General features: G+C 38.5%; 1 protein-coding gene and 1 long non-coding RNA gene across 3 annotated transcripts in view; one reads left to right on the forward strand and one right to left on the reverse strand.

Moving 5' to 3' along the window:
* The window catches only part of ephb2a (eph receptor B2a), a 65,862-nt gene that overhangs the window by 31,166 nt on the left and 12,980 nt on the right, over positions 1-21,716 (reverse strand). For both annotated transcript variants that reach the window (XM_066670296.1, XM_066670295.1), the window contains exons 2-3: positions 16,002-16,066; positions 14,268-14,952 (exon numbers count right to left, since the gene is read on the reverse strand). In XM_066670296.1, coding sequence (XP_066526393.1) covers positions 14,268-14,952; positions 16,002-16,066 — 750 coding nt within the window. The remainder of the gene's footprint in view (positions 1-14,267; positions 14,953-16,001; positions 16,067-21,716) is intronic.
* On the forward strand, positions 1,707-15,211 carry LOC136696150 (uncharacterized). Its single transcript, XR_010802577.1, has 3 exons — positions 1,707-1,924; positions 13,190-13,315; positions 14,276-15,211. It is a non-coding gene; the product is annotated as an uncharacterized lncRNA (long non-coding RNA).

The raw sequence follows: 21,716 nt of genomic DNA on the forward strand, positions 1-21,716 counted from the left end.
CAGAGAGCGAAGCCCCTTACTGGCGCTTTCACAGGCTATTTGTGGCTAATAGCTAGAATCCCAGTAATGACACGGCTTATGAAGAGCAAGCTGGAGAGGGGTTATGGGCTGTGTGGTCAGAGAAGGAAGAAGAACATTTCCTCAAAACAAAGTTTAACTCATTGCAATGAAAAAAATCGGGCCGCTTCTTTTGTGTCTAGTGAGAAGGTGGCCTCGCCACAACACTAAACACGCCGTAGGAGTCCGATGAAAGTCCATCCCTTAGGGAGGCAAGACATAACTTTCAGCACCAAACTCCTTGCCAAGTATGAGAGGAAGTGAGTGTTGTGGATTTTTGGTTTTAATCAGAACAAGCATCTTCTGTCAAATAGAGCTCATTTCATCTCTGCTTAAGCAGTTTGCATGACAGGCCAGTTCCTGCTAGCACCTGATACCCATAGACCCCCAAAAAAAGGAAGGGGGAAAAAAAGAAAGATCACAATCCTTCCATTGTGGCTGTGGTATGAAAAGCTTCAGAAGTGGCCCAGTGAGGACAGGCTCCTCGCTGGGCTTTATTTTTTGATCTGGTCTGAACATTCCAGAAAGTTGTCCATATGGAGAACTTTTATTTTGTGCCACTGAAAGTAGGGATGCACAATGATTTTGGAATGTTTTTCACAGGCAGATATTTGTGTAAGAAAACACTATCGCCATCAGACAAATGAGTGATATTTCACAATCTGTTTAATGTTCTGCAGGAAAGTAGAAAGTTCAGAAGTCACTTGGCTCAAATGTCTATATTTTGCCTATTTTACTGAACGTATTTGTAAAATACTATTTTTTTTGTAAACGTATCAAACTGTAATTATTTGCATTAATCCTCAAAGTAAATGAAGTCCCACTTTCTACACCTCATAAATATTTAAATATCAGCATCAGCAGATTTGTAAATTAAAAATAATGTATATCAGCTTCAGTATAGATTTCTCCTACCGACACATTTCTACTGAAAATACAGTTCATCTTCTGCTTTAAAAATTCATGTTGATATTTATGTTCCAAGCTAGCATTGAACATTTCCAGAAAGTTATCTACATGTCAGTGAGAAATAGTAAGAAATAAATTTTGAGCTGATCCAAATTTGCATTGGAAAATATTTATATGAAAAATATTGGATATTGTCAATGGCCCAAAATCTTTATATTGATACTTTTTGAAATTTGAAGATTTCTTGCTCCAGATTCTTATATTCTTTGTTTAATTTACTATGAACCCACAGCAAAACTACATTTCCATAGATTATTAGCTTTGAATGTAGAGTAGTGTTAAAAAAAAAAAAAACAGCTTGTCAAAACCAGTTTACCCTCAGACAGGCCAGATATTTCACTCCCAGAGTGATTTGCTGTTATTTATTCATTTGTAGTGTTTGATGTTAATATTTCATTAGTCCCCTGAGCCTCAGACACAGCTCTCCAGGGAGCGCTTTTCTGCTGACTGCCTCCATTGTGCCGTGACTGACAGTTGAAATGTATTCATTTCATTTGGAGTTGTAAATATTAATGGTGTCAGCTCCATCTGCTAACCTCTACCTGAGACAAAGGGCCCAGCGTTAACCCGACAAGCTCTTTTATGTGACACTGTGACACCCGGTGCAGCACTGGCTGTGTGGTGTCAACATCACACATCCATGATGTACCATGCTGCTTTTGTGCGCCTGACAACGGAATCCGAAGTGTCAGTCATCTGCCGTACTGCTGCGGAGAGAGCTGGCACCGAGTGAATGGCGACGCCACATAATATGACGCTGACAAAGAGGCTGGCCCATCAGCAGTTTGCAGATGGTGATGAGCCACTGCAATCAAAACTCCTATCTGCCAACCACGAGATACAGCACAGAGACCTACAGGTGCTACCAAAAACTGGAAAACAAACCCTATGTTTTACGGTAGGTTACATGATAGAACTGCTGCACCAATTCATATTTTACAGCAGTTATATTTATATCGCCCAAGCTACATACTCACATTTTCATTATCATCATTATTTTGTCACCTACACACGAGAACCAATTAAAGGGAATATCCGCACCTTTTAAGGTGGAACGGTATGTTTGTGGGGCAAATGAATTGTTTGTACGTGGCTGAAGTTGAACTTGTTTATAACGTTTTTTATTAACTGTTTGAAATACCACAGGTACGTATTTGTAACTCGAGTCGCTTAGCTTTGTAGCATTTTCGGTAATGCAGTTAGTCGTCTCTAGAGTTTGGAGGCATTTCCACCTTAAATGATACAAAACAGCAAATGTAAGTAATGGAATATATCAATCCTTATCTTTGGACGAGCTTTTCTACGAAGCCCACAAAGTATTTGCGAGGGAACGCAAACATTTTTAATTTTTCCCCCAGTTCCTTTAGGGGCTCCGTACTTTTCAACGTTTGGAGTTGTCTAAACTAAGTTATCCGTTGTCTAAAATAACTCCAGGTGCCTCTATTGATGGGAGGGCTAGCGAATGGTGAGGAAACATCTGGGTTTTTATAAAAAGTGCCTTTAAGATGCGACAGAGATTTTAAAAATGGCCACAAATATGAAGACAAATTCTTTATAAAAGCTTTTTTATTCTTTAACTTTAGCTGTCCTTTGTTATTTCTCATCATAAAGCATTGCCATGCCTTATAACACTTTCCTTAGAGCTTCTGTGCACGCAGGATGTGGTGTTTTAAAGGCAATACCAAACCTTTAGTGGGTAAACGGTGATTAAGACGATGGCACATACAATGACACTGACATGACAGGCTGGCCCATCAGCAGGGGGACAGCGCGCAGTGATGAAAATGAGCAATCAGCACTACTCTCTGCCAACCCAGAGATACAGCACAGAGAACACACAGGTGCTGCCAAAGAGCTAGAATATGAATCCGATTCTGTGTGCTACATGATGTGATATGGAAACTATTAGTTGGCAGGAATGTGCAGTATAATGCTGCAAAGTTCAAAGCAAAGAAGTGCCAAGAATCAAATGGACAAGAACATAAAACTCAGTCAAATAGGTTTTTACGGTCCTACATCAAGTCAAAGTGACTACTCTAAACTCTTTTAAACTCATTTATGGGTGAAAGCCAGTTAGCCAGTTAAAAAAGCCCTGAAAGGAATCCAATAATTCATGGAGCATGGAAATACTGAATCTACACTTTGTAACAGTTTACATTCCCCTTATAATAAGTGAATTCTGTTACTTTAAAATGCACCCATTGTGGGCACAGATGTTAAGATCTGCATGTAAAGCATGAAACTCATGGTAGCATACATCCACTAGATCTACAGCTCTATACACCTCTCCAGCAATAGAACCTGGAGTAGCATTCCCTATTGTGATGCACAAACCTCTGACCTCTCTGTTGTTGCTTAATGACACCAAACATTCACTGACAACATCCAAACATCTACTGCAAAGCCATCCCAGATGAGCAGAAGGTGACTCTTAAAACAGAAAGTCAGCAAGTATATTTTGGGTGATGATTTGTGGAATGACTTTATGAAAAAACGTGTTCTATAACAATTTAAGTAGAAGTGGTGTTTCCTAAAACTTTACATTAGGTTTGGAGTTTTTAAGTTAAACATTAACATTAAGTTACAACATTTACAACAATGGTTCTGCGAGGATCATCAGTTAAAACATTACTTAGACAACTGAAATTGCTCTGTGGCATTGTTATAGAACACTGGAACCTGTCAGAGTGTAATTCTACTTGTTGTGTTTGATTTGTTATGTTTCATATGTGTCGTTTTTATTTATTAAATCATTTGGAATCATCTGATCCATTGTTTAATTTCTGTCTAGTTTTTTGTTTTAATGTCTGGAGAGGACAAACACATGGAAACAATGGAAAGGTAGGTTTCTCTTTCTGTAAAACAACACTGAGTGCAGAAAAAAAAAAAATTATATAATGAACCACTTCCTCTTCTACTTGCAAACGCAAATGTGGTATTGATTTAAAGTTTGGAAATCGTATGTTCAGCAGAGGGCGGCACAGTGGCGCAGCAGGTAGTGTCGCAGTCACACAGCTCCAGGGACCCACTCCGGGTGACTGTCTGTGAGGAGTTTGGTGTGTTCTTCCCTTGTCCGTGTGGGTTTGCTCTGGTTTCCTCCCACCGCCCAAAAACACACATTGGTAGGTGGACTGGTGACTCGAAAAGTGTCCATAAGTGTGAGTGTGTATTGCCATGTAAAGGACTGGCACCCCCTCCAGGGTGTGTTCTTGCTTTGCGCCCAATGATTCTGCGTAGGCTCCTGACCCACCGCGACCCTGAACTGGATAAGTGGTTCCAGACAATGAATGTATGTTCAGCAGAAATATTCTTTAAATCCATCACATGTCCACTTGTTTCCTTAAGCTAAAATACTGCAGAAACAGCTCCATTCAGACCAGGCAGTAAATCTGACACTGGGCACTTGTGTGAAGAGATTGATAATGAATTTAGATTAGAGAAAAGTGCTTGAATAAGAGTGATATTCAGTGTCAATTCCCAGCTGCAGCACTGCAGAGGGCTCATATGCTCCATTTCCTCTGTACATGGGTCTTTGTCACTAATTTGAGCAGGTGTGTCTGGGAGGGGACTCATCTGACTGTGAGTTTAGAGCCATTGCAAGCACCATTTACATTCATAAGTAGTTCAGTGTTTCAAACATAAGGTTGGAGACATACAGCTTCACCAAACCTCAGAGTCGGTGTACTCTAGACAATGTAAAATGTAAATGAAGTCATGATTACAAGATTACATTTAATAATATAGATTATGCTGTAATTCATTCATTCATTATCTGTAACCGCTTATCCAGTTCAGGGTCGCGGTGGGTCCAGAGCCTACCTGGAATCATTGGGTGCAAGGCGGGAATACACTGGGGGTGCCAGGACTTCACAAGGAAACACACACACACACACACACTTTTGAGTCACCAATCCACCTACCAACGTGTGTTTTTGGACTGTGGGAGGAAACCGGAGCACCCGGAGGAAACTCACACAGACACAGGGAGAACACACCAAACTCCTCACAGACAGTCACCCAGAGCGGGAATCGAACCCACAACCTCCAGGCCCCTGGAGCTGTGTGACTGCAACACTACCTGCTGCGCCACCGTGCCGCTTACGCTGTAATAACTACTGTAAAATTACAATCTTAATAAATCAACAGTATTAACTTGGCAAGTTCAATGATTACAGACCCTGTAAGTCATCTGATCCCATAGACGTGTGACAACTCTGGAAGATCTTTTAGTCCTCTAAAAGTGTCACCATCAGATAAACAGTATTTACAACTTTCAACAAAGCCACTTCTGATTTAGATCTGAAAAAGTAAACAAGTGTTTCTGTTTATCTTTCAACTGAAAGAAGATGACTCACTCAAGAGTCTGGAAGGATATGTAAGTGTCAAGAATCCGAGAGAGGGGGAAAATGTGCACCTGAATACCGAAACCCCTCAGTTAAGTCTGTAGTCAAAATTTTTATATGGGATTTCTTGCATTGTGAGAAACTTAGATTAAACTTTGGAAGTTAGAATTTTAAAGAGTTTTTAGAAGGAGCATGGTGAAATTTCCCTGAAATTAATTTTCTTGAACTAACTAAAAACTAATAAATAAACATGAACTCCCATACTGAGAAATGTGCTGTTAGATTAATTCATTTGTGTTTTCTTGGCCACTTTTGATTGGTTATTGAATAAACGAAAGGTGGTCTCTGACTTAAGCACAGTCCGTATACAAAAATAAGGCTTCTATTTAAAGTCTTCCTATATGTCAGTCTCTCTTATTCCTGGTTACTCTTTTAAACTTGCAAGCTATCCTTTTTTTTCCATTGTTCAGTCTTTTCAACCAAAATTTATAACACATTTAAGTTTTAAAACAGCCTTGTACCCTACTAGATTACTAACGTATTTAACAGCGGCAGGCCAAAATGAACATACTCTACTTACAGAGACATTTCAGAACTACTGAGGACAGATAGGCTACAAGGTGCAACAAAGAACCCCTCCTGCTCATCTTTCTTTTGTTGGGAGGCACTTTTTCCTTTCATGGAGACGGAGAGAAAGAGGAGAGGCTTTAGGAAGAGAGACACTGACAGTGATTCGCTCGTCTGACATTGTCTGCCTGCTGAAGACTGATGGACGAAGCTGGACTCCTGAAGGGTCTTTGATCAATGAGTTCCTCATTGACGACAACAGGACACCTGCTTCCCATCAAAGAGAGGAAAGGCCTGGGAGCACTAGTGTGGACAGCCAGTACTCAGCATAGATTAACCCTGCTGTCCACACCCCTTCTTTTTATCCTGCTGCAGCTTTCCAGCCTCCAGCCCTGGACGGTCTACAGCTCTTTCACAACAGTCCACTAGCATGAAGTACAGGGTATTTATGCATATCATCAATATCTAAATCCAGGAAATATTTAAATTTACAGGAGAAGGAAATAACACTTTTAACTTTTAAAGGTAAATGTAATGTAAAACAATTTTATTTTAAGCTTCTTTCCTTTGCAGCACAATGCTTTGAGATTACTGTAACATTACAGCAAGTTTACTTTAGGTTAAGCTGCGGTATAATGAAATAATAAATGTAGCTGAAATATCTTGAAACATTTATGAAACAAATAGTTTCGGAAAGCAGGGTTTGTTTACAAAGAAACAATTTCTCATGGTCCATCCATGGTGAAATTCACAACACTGTAAAGCGTTTATGTTTTCAAATAGGGAGTCATAATTGGGCACTTCTAGCTAATGAACAGAATAATTAATAATTGAATTTGAAAGAAAATTGTGTAAATCTAAAAAAAGAAAAAGAAAAAATTGCAGCAAGAAAATGCTTAATTGGCATATTCCGTAAAACGATCACCCCGAGATAGCTAAAGCAAACTATAAATCATATAGTATATATTTTAAGTGAAAAGAGTTTTTTACATTTAATCGCCAGTGTGTATAATCATGCTTAATTCCAAATGGCTGCCATTAAATCCACAGAAAAAATGACCTTGTAGACAGACATTTACCTTATAACTAGATTTAATTTTATATGCAAGACACTGCTGATAAGCAATTCATATCATCACTTTGCAAAAGCATGTATCATCCTCTGGTTTAATTCACAAAAAAATAGAAAAGCTTCAAAATGACTGGGGAATAAAGTCTCTTTACATTACCAGAGGCCATTTTGAAGAACAATGATCTGCACAATATTGCTACCAATAAAAATCTCATCGCTTTACCATGTACCTCCTGTGTAGAACCCGTTATAACAGACACATGGGCCTGTCTGGGCACAAACCTTTAAATCCTCATATGTCCGAAATAAATTAAATAAATAAACAACCAACTTTGCATTCCAAAGTTTGACCTTGCCCTTATCGCAGGATTAATATCTTCAGACACAAAGCAAAGGTCAGCTCAAAAGCAGTGTTTTGCTTCAATGCACAGGTAAACGGAAGATTTAATAACACCTCATGCAATGCAGTTCACCAATATTTTATGATGAATAAAACAATAAAGTGCAACATCAGTGATGACTATAAGATGCCTAATTTTTAAGGTTTTGGAATGAAAGTAGAAAAAACTTGTATGCTTGAATGCAATCTACCATTTATCAGCAAAACCATTTGTCATTGTTTTTATGACCGTGTTGCTACAACACTTACCAGTGACAAATATCGACTAATAAAGCTAGGCCTTCAAATTCAAGCCATTTATGTTGAGCTCTGCCAAAAACAATGGGAAAAACATGTTTATGATCAAACATATTTCTCCTAGAGCACCTATGGGGTTCAAGTGTTATGCAATCTTTGTTATCAGCATTCACATGAACATTTTTTGGAGATTGCAGACATTGATATTTATTGTAAACCCAGTTATTGCATTTACAATTAAATAAGGATAGCACTGCAATATTTGCAAAATGTATATACAAAAATCGAGTGTTTCTAAAACAAGAACACAAAATGTCATTGATGAGAAGCACATTGAAGTTATGTAATTTTGGGAGTAGTTCTACACGTAAACTCTGCATCCTATATATACACTCTATGAAGTCGTCCCATGTCCGCCATTTCCATGTTGTACAAACACTCTATCCAATGTTTCAGTCTTTATGGGCGAGGTCCCTACTAGCAAAATGTGAGTGAGTGTGTGTGAAAAAGCACTCCGTGTGGTGCAACACCTGTCCATGACTTAGTGGGTATGTGAGCAAGTGAGTTACAAGCCAGATGTGAAATATTAAAAAATTTAAAGATAAGGCCAACAATAACAAGCTCATCAATGTCTAGCTTGTCAGGGCAATCAATGTCAGTTGCCTCCTTTAGTGTCAGTACTTGTCACACTAAGGTCAGCCTTCCCAGCTGTCCCTCGCAAAATACATAGACACCTCGGTCAGTTGAAATGTGCAAAATAAGTGTCATTTGAACTGGTGTATGAGTACACAGAGAGAGAGTGTATGAGAGAGAGGAGAAAGAAAGTCAGTTCGACCAGAATAAACACACTTCAATATTTTTCTTTTATCTACTTTTATTTTTCATTTTGATCACTTTAATCTGTAGCACAACAAGCAATCTTATGTGATTTTCCTCTGAATATGGTTTGGCACTGATCACATTCTAGACTTTTTCTCGAAAAGATTCACAAATTAAATTATATACAAATCTCTCAGACTTGAGTGTCCTCATTTCACCAAATAACCCATTTTAGAAGCCTGAATTATTCTTGAAGAGCTTAGGCTGTTATTTTTGCATCTTATAAATGCACCCTGATAACCTTGTAGCTGTCCTGTTGGGTCTGCTGGTTTAGGGCCTAGCTGGGTCTAGAAGGTGTTCTGGCTTTTCTCATAACTGATTGCCACCTGTCTACCTGTCTAAAATGTGCAATTTGTGCTGTATTGTTTTACCATAATCAGATCTCCACCTCCACGTAGATTTTCCAATTCGTTTGAATATGCTCAGGTCCTTGCTTTTATCCCTAAGGTGAAGGAAGTTAATCGAGTTGTATTCATATAAAGATGTGCAGCAAAATAGTCTGCGCTGATGAGATTAGGTTAGTGTGTCTCTGCTGTTCTGGGGACTGACTCCAGTGCTCTAGTTTTCTGCCTCTGTGTGTAAACGTGTTTATCCTGGGACTTTCAAGACTCCATAATCTCAGCACGATCACGCCATTATCCACATGCACACTGAATCTCTGAATCTCCGGCATCAGAGGAAAGGCACTGTGTGGTCTTGACAGTTTATAAAAGCACTACAAAGGAATGAAAAGCAAAAATGCCATATATTTTATTTATTCAGATATATACAACATGCCTACGTGAATTAATTATGCCACATTAAAATGTCTTAGTACTTTACTGGGTAAATATGGCTAGACATGAGGTTAATCTCTCTCTCATATATATATACCAAATGATGATATCCAGAAGCACGCTATTACCAAAGACACATAAATAAGCACAGTGCAGTTAAACAGCCTTCTGTCTTTTGATCTTCACATTTTATTGTTTTTTAATGTTGTAACCCATCTTTTTTTTCATTATTTCATGTGTACAGTGTAAAAACAGTGAAAATACAGGGAAACCCTGAATGCTACATTACTTCAACAACCATAAAATCATAAATAATTACTTCCAAGTGTTTCTTAAATGATTAATTTCCACTGAGCTTAAAGAATCTGGATATAAACAGCAAAGGAGTCATATGAAGTGGAAATGTTTTTCCACACCTTTAACATTGAGGAAACATTCAGGCTAGTTTTGCTTTTATTCTGTTCTTCTACTTTATGAATATTGTCAGTGATTTTGGCACACATATGCAGTCAGAAGCAGAATATGTGTCCATGTTTCTTTAACATAAAGAATGTTTAGTCCCAAAGCCAAATATAGACACAAGTGAGCCCTATCCTTGGGTTTAGGTCTTTGGGAGCTGAAGTGGAATTCTAATGTTTCAGATTAACCACAAACTTAATTAAGAAGAAACAATGAAATTAACCAATTACACTTTGTTTCAGAGACAGTGGGACAGTTTTTGTGAGAAAAAAACACTATACCCTATGCTTTCTGGAAATCCTAGACTTGTCACTGACCATGAGCACAAGAGAAAGTCTGATAAATTTCATATATGTGCGTGTATTAAATTGGAAATTCATGTGCAATGCATTTCTTATTATAGGCAATAAAAGGTTAAAAACACACCCATAGTCAACTGTAGAGACGGAAAACGTGGCAGGACTTTTTTTAACCTGCTGTGAGCAAATTAGCAAACAAACGAAAAGACTGGTATATACATAGAGTTGTCCTTGACCAGTATCTGAGCAGCATTAAGGTCACTATATTAGTTTTCCATGTAACACAGCTGTGCTGGATTGACATTAGTGACCTCGAAAAGGCAGAAGAGCTTCACAGTAGAACTAATGTAAGGGGTTAAATTCCACAAAAGACATTTATTATTAGTACAAGGTTTTAGGTTGGTTTTAATCTTTGGTTATCCCAATTCTGGCTTGTGAATAGGTCCTGTGAGACAGAATCAGCAGCTCAGTGTGCAGCTGTAAATCTAACATGATGAAATGAATGGGCATGATAACCCGCCAGGGAAAATTATATTGATTTGAAGCTGTAACAATATATTATGGTATGCTCATCATGTTTGCGAACACATGAAAGCTTGGCTGGAAAATATTGCTTTGGCTGTGTGCCACCTACTTAAAACAGAGTTAATCCATTTATGTGCAATAGTATACTCTCAGGGCTAGTTATCAGATGCAGATTAGGTTTAGTCCCAGAGTAAAAAAGATTTCCAACCCATGTAGACTTCCCATTAAAAGGGTAAGCTCATGCAAGATTAATTTCTATTTTTACTGCAGAAAAGCAGAGGTACGCTCAGTATGCTCAATTTTTAATATTTCCACTTTAAAACATTCAGTAGTTCAGAATCCAGATGGCAAAACCGTCATACATGTCCTTGATCTGTAAACAGATATAGAATGACCGCCAGGTGGAGGGGCTCTGCAGTAAGATATCTCTGTGTGTTAGTGGAGAGAGGGAAAGGTTAGACGGATTAACTGAATTAGCGGCTCCAGTGTAATTGCTCGAGGTGTATCTAAGTCTCTTTTTGCCCTTGGCTTTTATTTTGACAGAAGGAAGTCATTAAAGGGGACATATTACACCTCTTTTGAAGCAAGTTAGAATAGGTCTATGGGCTATACAAAATATGTTCATTAGGTTCATTTGCACAAAATCACTCTCACATAATGAGAACTCACCAGCTCTATTCTTTCCAGTTTCAGTCCTTTTCAGAATGAGCCGTTTAAGGGCTCTGCCACTTTTATGCAATAAGCAGTTGCTGGCCACGCCCCACCCATCCCATGTTTACACAGGTGAGGGGTGTTGCCAGGGTAGTTCTATGCAAATTTCTTTATTGTGACATCACATAACATTCTTTGTAGGGATTGGAACATACCTACAAAGTGGTATAAAACCATCAATATCTATAAAATTTTTCAATTTAAAATAATAATAATAAATACAATTATTAATATATTTTAAAGACCACATTTGCAGTCTAGATACTATGGTTTATTTACATGTAGAACAAGTTTAATTTTTAAAGGGTCCATATGAAGCAAAATGTTTTTTAAACCAATTTTCCAAACTGTTCACTTACTGCTCCATATAATACATATCACACTGGTTGTTTCTGGAATGTCACCTATTTACAATTGTGCATACAACACTGTCTTAAAGGGATGCCCAAAAGCCCACGTTCTGAAAGGGTCTTCATGCTTGTAAACCTATGAAGTATGTTTATTTTTAAGATAAAAACAAATTCCCTTTGATATAGTTGGATATGCCTTTCAAAAACAAGAATGTATAGTTTTATGTATTGATGGCTTATGTGATGTCACAAAACTTCATGTGACATGCAAATTTGCATTTACATAAATCTACCTATTCATCCTACTGTGGTTTAGCTCTGAATATTGACCTTGACGTTGTAAGGAGCGTTACAGAATGAAATGCTTTTTGAATTTTAAATATAAAATGCAGCCAATCTATTCTGAGATATAAAGGAAGGTTACGAAAGGATCCTATAAATGAACTGTGTTTGTCATAAGTAAACTTCAGAAGTGGACCTCAGGGAACAAAAAATACACTACAGAGAAATGTGGAGGACATGGGCTTAAGTTGCTGGGCCTAGTTAATATGCAATATTTAATCATCAGTTGATAATTATATTGCGAGTAAAATGTGTGGTGGATTTATGGGACATGCTGATAAAAAAATATCAGTTATCAGCTGTGGCCTGTAATTTTTAACATCAGTTCGTTTCCAATTCCAAGAATATGAGATCCAGCTGTTCCCAGACTTTGCTTTTCATAATTCAGGAGTCAGACATATTAACATGAGGAAGGACTTGTGTGACCCAAGAGAGAAAATCAAGAAGATTATTGCATTGATTGGTCCTAAAAATACTACAAAAGAGGTACATGGCATGCTTACAAACAATTAAAGCGTTCTATCATTACCTCGTGCTAATGAGAACAGCTACTGACTATTTTCAGTGATGCTAAAAAAAACTGAGGTTTTTAAATCCCTTTGTCTACATGCACTTCTTGGTTTAACCACCACAGGGGGATATATTAGTTGTGCTTGATATTTGAATGGAATCACTAGGGAGAGCCGTGTCGAGGCGTCCACGCTGCTCCCCCTCCACACTCCAAATTAGTCAATTAGTAGTGTCATTAAAGCAGTGGCAGCGAGGGGGATTAACACCAGGGGAAATAAAAGAGACAATCTGCCGCGTGCTCGCCGAGGATATTGCCGATTTCCATCCATCAACTGCTCCAGATGGAGGGACATTAGTAATTTATATTCTGTCAACAGTGCCCAGGAGAACTCTGCCAAAATCATTTCCTCATTGCAGCACCACTCTGTATGAATGTAATCATATCTGCTGAGAGAAGGAGAAAAAAACACCTTCTCCCTAAATCCTTCCATAGGATAGCATTACTGCGGCTTGAAGGATTAGAATTACCACTGAGTGACGGATTCCTATTCATTATTATTCCATTATTCTTACAGAATGAAGAAGAGTCCATGCCATGTGTTGACACTCAGACACTATAACATCATGTTTAACTGTGTGTGTGTGTGTGTGTGTGTGTGTGTGTGCACGCACATATCTGTGTATGTGTGTAAGTGTGTGCCATTACATAGACCCTGCACAGATTGTAAGTGGAGACAAAGAGATGGAGAGAAATGGAGACAGATAGAGGCAAAGACACAATGGCTTGATGTCTTTCTGGCTCTCATCGTTCCACAGAGAGTGAGTGTTTTATAACTGCAGGGGCTGCATGAGTGTACCATGCGCATGTCAAAGAACACAGAGAACCTGCCAACTTACAAGCACAAATATTTATAGAATCTGATTTTTATAATAATGTACTTATTTCAAAGGATTTATTATTTATATCTACATTTATTTAATGTGTTTTATTTTTATTCATACATACACAGCAGTTGGAACAATTCCTAAAATGTACTTATCCCAGACTGTATCATGAATACAGGCTACTTCAAAAAAAAAAGTAATTTCTCATTACCTTAGTTTTGTGTTAATCTCTAAAACGCATAAAAAATCTACACAAACTGGAAAAAGAAAAAGACGTACAAAAACAGCTAATGCAAAATAACAAATCAGGTCAGAGTCAGTAAGATAGGTGCATGCAAACTTGCTATTTTTTTATACGTCGATATTAAATCTAAAAAAAATGAGTAAGCTGGAAAGAGGGAAAATAAGGTCAAAGACTAGTGTAGCCAGATTCAGGTGTAGGCTATATGGAAGAGTACTGTTTTCTGAAACAGGATGAATTATTACCACCAAAATGTAATGTAGTATATAATTCCCGGCACTAAATCACTTTAAACATGATTAATTATGTTTCACTTATTAAGTCGGTCCCTTTTTGATGCAAAGCAGTTCATGGAACGGACTTGTAACCACTCGCTCGCTCACTCACTCACTCACATACATATATATTCACATTTAGGGAATGCTCCACTATGTGTTAATAAAATATGTCACTGATCAGTGTTCTTTAGGTCATGACAATATCACAACATGCTCATAGACGCATTAATAAGCATATTCATTACAATAACAACAATATTAACACATTGCCCATCTTTACCTTGAGGTATGAATTTAAGGGGGGTATTAAGTGAACAACAAAACAGCCACTGGTCAACAGTCATTTAATTTAATCATTGTAACTCACCTCTGCAGATGGTGCCATTCTCCACTGCCTCGTGCCCTGCTTTGCACATACAGCGGCCAATAGGAACCAGCCACTCCCCATCTCCATTGCAGTAGAGTTTGATGGGTACGTCCACCTCCTCTCCATTGGGGATGCAGGTTCCCCGAGCCGCCACCAATGAGGTGCTCTCGGCCCCGGACAACGTCTCCGGAAAGACGGCACCATTCCGAACAACACGGGGGCACTTCCGGTAGAAAACACGAACTGCAATGAGGGACATGCAGGCCCCATAATCCTGAAAGGCCAAATAGAAGCCGTTACGGGACACAGGCCCAAAGCTTCGGACCTCTCTGTTGATCTTCATCACGCGTCCCCCTAGGTCCACCTGAGAGAAGCTCTCGTCAGCGGCAATGGTGTCCACCTTAATCCAAGGGTTCTCCATCCAGGCTGGGGACACTTTGGTGGCTGTGTCTGAGTCAGACTCAAAGTAGTAGAGATTAAAAGTCTCCTTGCAGGAGCCCGGGACATTGGGAATGCTGCTGCAGTCTCTCACAGAGAACTTCATCTCCACATGGATGCGCTGGGCCCCTCGACGCCGGATGTACTTGGTGCGAACCCAGTTGTTCTGACTGCTGTCAAAGACGTTGCACACCTGGTAGGTGCGGATGGTGTTCATGTTCTCATCATAACCACTCACCTCCTCCCACTGCAAGCGAAGCAAGCCCTGAATTAGTAATGTCATCCGCTAAAGGCCAAAACATGTCACTAAGAGGTGCTATAAATGTGCTTTCTTTTCACAGAAACAAACAGGAATATACAGACATATATCTTACTGTTAAAAAAGGGCCGTGACTTATAAATATATATCATCACTTTTTCAAGGAAAATTTATGTTAGATTTTATTCATCTTGAACGTGAATGCCATTTATGATGTGATAAAATTTCACAAGGAATGGACCGTTGAAAATACTACCAAATTTTTTGGAAATAAATGGCAACTTTAGCTTTTATTTCATTAAAATTAAGGGTGTTCTTTTCCTTTGAATTCTGGAAAATCATCATATTTGTCATTACAATACATGCAAACAAAGTAGTATGTTCAAAAATGTGATTTGATAAAATATTACTAAAATAATGGAGCAGTAGCAGGACACGTTCGGAAATAGTTAAACAAACACACTGACATAAGCAAAATAACTATATATGTAGTGTATTGATTGTGGCACAAGTCGGGAACACACCCTGGAGGGGGCGGCAGTCCTTCACAGGGCATCTCACACACACACACACGGACACGGACACTTTTGAGTAGCCAATCCACCTACTAACGTGTATTTTTTGGACTGTGATAGGACACCCATGCGGACACAGAGAGAACACACCAAACTCCTCACAAACAGTCACCCGGAGCAGTACTTGGAGCTGTGTGTCTGCGACACTACCTTCTGCACCAGCGTGCCGCCCACTTACAGAATAGTATTTTCTAAAACTTTTGTTCAGTACTTTATGTATAGGAACATGCAGCAACTTACAAACATACATATCATAGTGAAAATAGAGCAGAGATTTTAATTCAATCATATTATGTTTTATTTTGACTCTCTTCAGCTGCTATTTTGGGCTCTGAGCAGCATGAGTCATTGTACATTTGTGCAGCGAAGCATTGGGTTTATATAAGGTAAATGAGTGCTACATTCAGTTTACATAAGGCAAATAGAAGAAGCATTAGAGTGGATCAGTTGGCTAGTCCTCACCCCTAATGAAGGGTATATGGTCCAGCCCAGCTCTGCCGTCGCTGTGGTGGAGTCCATCAACACATCTGAAAGAACACACAAGGTGGAGACACATGAGTTTAACGCACATTGGAGTTCAATGCAGCTGCTGTAATGAGTTTTTTTTTTCCCGACAGCATTCAGGCATTCATGAGGTTGTTAATTCGGCTCAAGCCTCTTGACAATAATTACCATCCATAATAAATAGCTTTCCTGAATGCTAAATCTGCAATGAGTCACATCGTGCCATGTAGAATAACAATGGCTCATTTTATTAGGCTAGCTTGCCTCTCTCTTATCTCTTACGCTTAATAAAAGGACGGGAGACAGGGTCATTATCGGATTAAAGGTGTCTCGCACGTCCCTTGATGGATCACATTGTTTTCTGACATCTGCTTCCTCTACATCTCTACATCACACACTCAAGGTATCTAGAATGGAAGACCTTGGGTCCCGTCTGGTGAGTTTGAGTTTATGAGATCTTAGCATGGGTCAAGCAGGTGTGGTGTGATAAAAAATAAATAAATAAATAAATAAACTTGGGACACATCACTACTCTCCATTCTCCTGTCATACCATGGGTACTTTCTCCTCTTTTACTGCAAGTAGGATGCAACTGTTGTGAAATGGCCCTGTAGTCTGACACATTTTCAATTATTCATTCAGTTTATGCCCAACCATGTCTGCACATTTGCAGAGTTGATAGAAAAGGGGCTCCGGCATGTGTTGGGTGATTTCTAGAGGGTGGAAGGGGTGGAGGGGCACTATACTGTTTTATACTATGTTAAATCTCTCAAACAAAAGACGGTTTTACAAGAAAGACCTTAAAACCCAGGCCAGCAAGTGACCAAACCCATTCCAAAAATGTCTGCACACACAGCATTTTATTTATTATTATAGTTATTATAGGATTATAATTCTTAACCCCCTGGAGTCTGAGGGGTTTTCAGACACTCTGGTGTAGTCTGACATGCCTTGATTGTTTTACAAATTGTACGCATCTGAAATTATTTTTTCTCAAAGTGTTACACATGCATTTTTCAGAACTATCTCTGCAACAACAATGTTGAATCAGTAAGAGTGTCATACATCTATATTTTGATTAAATTTACTCTAAACTTAGACTTTCCAAAAACCTGTTTTCAGAAGTGCTGATATACTGTGAAAAAACACCTTCTAAACATTTCTCACCGGGACCTTTGAGGTCAAAACTTTGTGAACACGGGTCTTGGCAACACACTGCTGATTCTACTTTTCATAAATTGTATGTAATTTTATACTTAGGACATAACAAATGTGAGGTGACACTCTGTTTTTCTCAGTCACTGGCTCCTACATTGCATATGTATGAAGATAGGTGCGAAAACCGAGGTGCGAGGTCCCCACCCCACTGCCTAATGAATGGCCCATTAGCTGTCACCGCCACAGCTGTCAAAAGAGAAGAGACCAGAGGCAGATAGTCACAGTTTATCACAGTTTATTGCAAAAAAAAAGAACTAAACAAGCAATAAAAATAAAAAAATAAATAACTGGCAAAATAAATGTAAAGATAGTGATAATATACTAAATATAGTCATACTGATAGATAGATACATATCCTTGTGTGTGTATATATGTATGAATCAGTTCAACAAAAGATGCCAGTCTCTAAAACAGTTTCTGTCTGGCTGCATGCAAAGGTAGACATCACACTGTTCACACTTCCATGGAGTTTTTGTTTGCTTTTCCCTGTGCTTCCTGCAGTATGCACAGGTCTTTCGGCCAGCAGTAGCTTTCATACTTTGGCTAGTGACATCACTCCCAGGAATCGGCAAATGATGACCACTGGCTGGTTTTGCAGGGGGCTCATTTTCCATACCACACAGCTGTTCAACAAGCTCTTCCATGAATGCCTTGTGGGTCAGGCTGTCCTGCTGCATAAGTTGTTTGTGGAGAATGTAGGCATTGGTAGCAGCAATGTCCAAGAAGTGAAGAAACAGTTTTCTGTACCACTTCAAAGTTTTGTGCTGAGTTGTGTAATACTGGATCAGCTGGTCTGACAAATCCACACCTCCCATGAACTTGTTGTATTCAATCAATGGTGTTGGGCATGGAAAGAACTCTGTGGTCCAGATTCCCAGTTTGGATTTTACTCTCCTTTGAACTGTATCCCCTTTGAAAACTGTGTGGATGGTAGAGCAAATTGCTACCTCTCGCGTGTCCATCCACTTCACAAAGAGAAGAGGACCATCTCTTATCCAGCGGAAAGTTCCTCTTGGTGACTTCTTTGTTAGGGCATTGACAGTAGTACGAGGGCAGTCTTTCCTGGACTCTCTGTATGTTCCACAAGCACCAAACTTACAGGCATACAAGTCTTTAAAAAGCTTTGGGCTTGTATAGAAATTATCCATGTACACATGGTACCCAGACCCCAAAAAACTCTTGTCAACCAAGGACATGACAGAGTCATAAGAGAGTCCCTGGCCAGTGGGGAAGTTGTTCTTTCCAGTGTACACAGAGAAGTCCACAGTGTAACCATTGCTGGAGTCTGCAAGAACAAACAACTTGAAACCCCACTTTGTAGGTTTGTCCTTCATGTACTGTGTCATGCTGTTGTGTCCTCTGCAAGGCACCATGCGTTCATCCACAGCAAGATTCCTGTGTGGATGGTAGAATGACTTACAGGCATTCTGTACTGTGTTCATCAGAGGTTTGCAACGGAACAGTCTGTCATGCTCTGATGTTCCCCTCTTGGCATCATTTAGTCTGTCCTCATCTGGATCACTCATGTGTACGTTCCAGGATATTGACCGGTACCTGTCCCTTGACATCACTGTTGATGGGAAATGGATGGAGAAGATATTGCTTTTACGCCAGAAGTCAGAGATGTGCTTCAAATTGACCATGGACATGTAGATTATGAGTCCAATGTACTTGTAAAATTCAGCAACGTCAACGTCCAGCCATCTGTATTTTGCACCTCTTGCAATATTCTTTGCAGCTTGCTTGTTTGTGTTCCGGCAGAGGACTTCCACAGCATCCTTTGGAAAGAACAACTTGAAGAGGGATAGGGGTGTGTAGCAGTCCCCTTTCCTCAGTTGAACACCAGGCTCAGTTGAACACCAATATACTGTTGCTTTCAGAATAAAACCTCATATCTCCCAAAATGGTAATCATTAAAATGATAAAACACACTTTATGTAAAGGTTTTGTACCATATAGTATTGGGACTATATGGAAGTGTGTTAGGGCATACAGGCCCAAGCTTCGTCAACAGAACAAATCAGTGTGGAGAGAAAAATCCCAATACATTGGTGAATTAGGAATTTGGTTAGGGGGAGACAGACTTCTTGAGATGGAAACCAGAAGCCCCTGTGACAAAATAAATAAATAAATAAATAAATAAAATCTGCGATCCCTGTTAAACACAGTCTCAATACAGCCCCTGCCTTTAAGTGGCTCATTTATATTTCAGTAGCTTCCAGATAAAGGACAATCCTCGCAATTCTGCTCTGGCACACCACTGCTGCTGGCTTGTGAGGGGTCTGAAGATGAGTATATGACTGTGCATTTGGCTGTGAGGAACGTGTAACAATCTCACAATCCCTTGCTGGCCAAAATATTAATTCAATCCAATCGACAGAGGCATTAAATCCATCATTTGAGAAATATTTTGCCTTTCAAATATTCATGTTTTTCTAAATATCTGCATTAAATTGAACAGTCTTGCAAATTTCTAAGCACTGAAAAAGAAAGTCAGACCATTTCTTTCCACGTGGTACAGTTAAATGAAACCCCCACTCCATCTGTCCAAGCATTCCTGCAATACACCTCCCTCCCTCCATTTCTCTCTCTCTCTCTCTCTCTCTCTCTCTCTCTCTCTCTGATATTTTAATGAAAAGTAGGGCAACGAGAGCGCAAGTCCAGCACATATAATCCTTACAGGCTGAGCCACGCTCTGTACGCCACACTGGATTAATCCCAGGGGAAATGTGGCTAGTCTTCACTGAATTTTAGGTCAGCGTGCCAAGAGACAACTTTTAGTCCCACTTTTTTTTTGGCTTTGTTTATATTTTGGATTTTATTAAGGCATCTGTGCTGCGCATGAAGAAACACAGGGTTGTAGCTGCTGATGGAGAAAGATGGTAGCTTGTTCCTAAGGTATTTATCCTGAAACCAGACCTTTCAGAACATCCCCTATCTAAGCTTCATGTAGAGTGGACCTCATCAATTAGGTGTAAAACCACAGCTGAAATACGGCAGTAGGTGTTAATACTTTCCTCTGTGTTAAAGAAATATACACCAGCCTGACATTTCAAATCAAAGTAATGATGTCATCTGGCCTTCAGTCAGGACATCTGACCGAGGACTGCTGATCTTGTTGTAAATAGAACACCACTGCAAGGCAAGGAACACTGTTTTATATTTAATATTTCTGTGGAAGTTATACCAGTATGGCAAGCCATTTTAGCCTAAAATGACACCAGCGATACAAGTCCTAATTCAGTTTTTACTAGTAAAATTATAATTGTTAATATTAAAATTGAAATTCTGACTAGTAAAAATGAGACTTATTGATAGCTATAATTCTATTCCCACTAGTAAAAATTGTATTTTCACTAGTAAAAAAAATATAATTACTAGTAAAGATTGAATTAGAGAGCTCTCTAATGCAATTAGAGATATCAAAAATTACAGTCTTACTAGCTAGTAAATATAAATATTACAGAGTGCCATTATGAAATTGTTATTTGTTCAAAATGAATTATTACTAGTAAAAATTGAGTTGTGACAAGTAATAAATGCAGTTTAAGAGTCAAATCTCATATTCAACACATGCTAATTTATACAGGCTAGCATGCCTCTTCATTCTATCTGGCACTTTCCTTAGACTACATTATAATACAAGAGTCACTCTTGTCACTCTAAAATTAATGTAGTGATTACAGTTGCTTGTACTGGCCCTGTTTTTTATTTATTTATTTATTTATTTTTACTTCTTTGTTTGTTTTATAAAATTTAGTTTCTGAGCTAGTAGGAATCAGAACTGTACATCTCTTAAACTATATATTAGAGCCCCATAAAATCATTAGAAATATCTGTGAACTATTATGACTAGTCAGAACTCTAATTGTTGATAACATAATCAAAATTATTACTAGTTCTATTAAAATTTTAGTAAAAATATAATTACAAGTCTACAAATGAAATCCACAATTTCGTTTTATTAGTACAAATTACATTGCAGATATCTACAATGTAATTCTTACTAGTTAGTGTTCTAATTTTAGATATCAACAATGTTATTCTTACTAGTCAACTGAATTTTAGATATCTAAAATTACATTTTAGAGCTCTGAAACCTTACATATCTCTAATGCATGTTTTTACTAGTAAAACCTTAATTAGAGAGATCTTGAATTAGCATTTTTACTAGTCGAAATTAAATTATGGAAATGTAGACTAGGACTTTTTACTTGTCAGTATTGCATTGTGGCTATCTGAAATGACATTTCTACTAATAAAAATATAATTGCAGATATCTCTAATTGGAATTTATACTAGTAAAAGTACGAATATGAAAGGGTCAAATTCAGTGTAAGTCATTGGAGAATTATGACTAGTCAGAATTACATTAAAGATATGTCCTCCTGGTAATTTGACTAGTCTGAATTTCATAAAAAAAATCATAATTGATAGTCCAAATGCTCCAAAAAA

Source organism: Hoplias malabaricus, chromosome 5 (assembly GCF_029633855.1).
Source record: "Hoplias malabaricus isolate fHopMal1 chromosome 5, fHopMal1.hap1, whole genome shotgun sequence".
Lineage (NCBI taxonomy): Eukaryota > Metazoa > Chordata > Actinopteri > Characiformes > Erythrinidae > Hoplias > Hoplias malabaricus.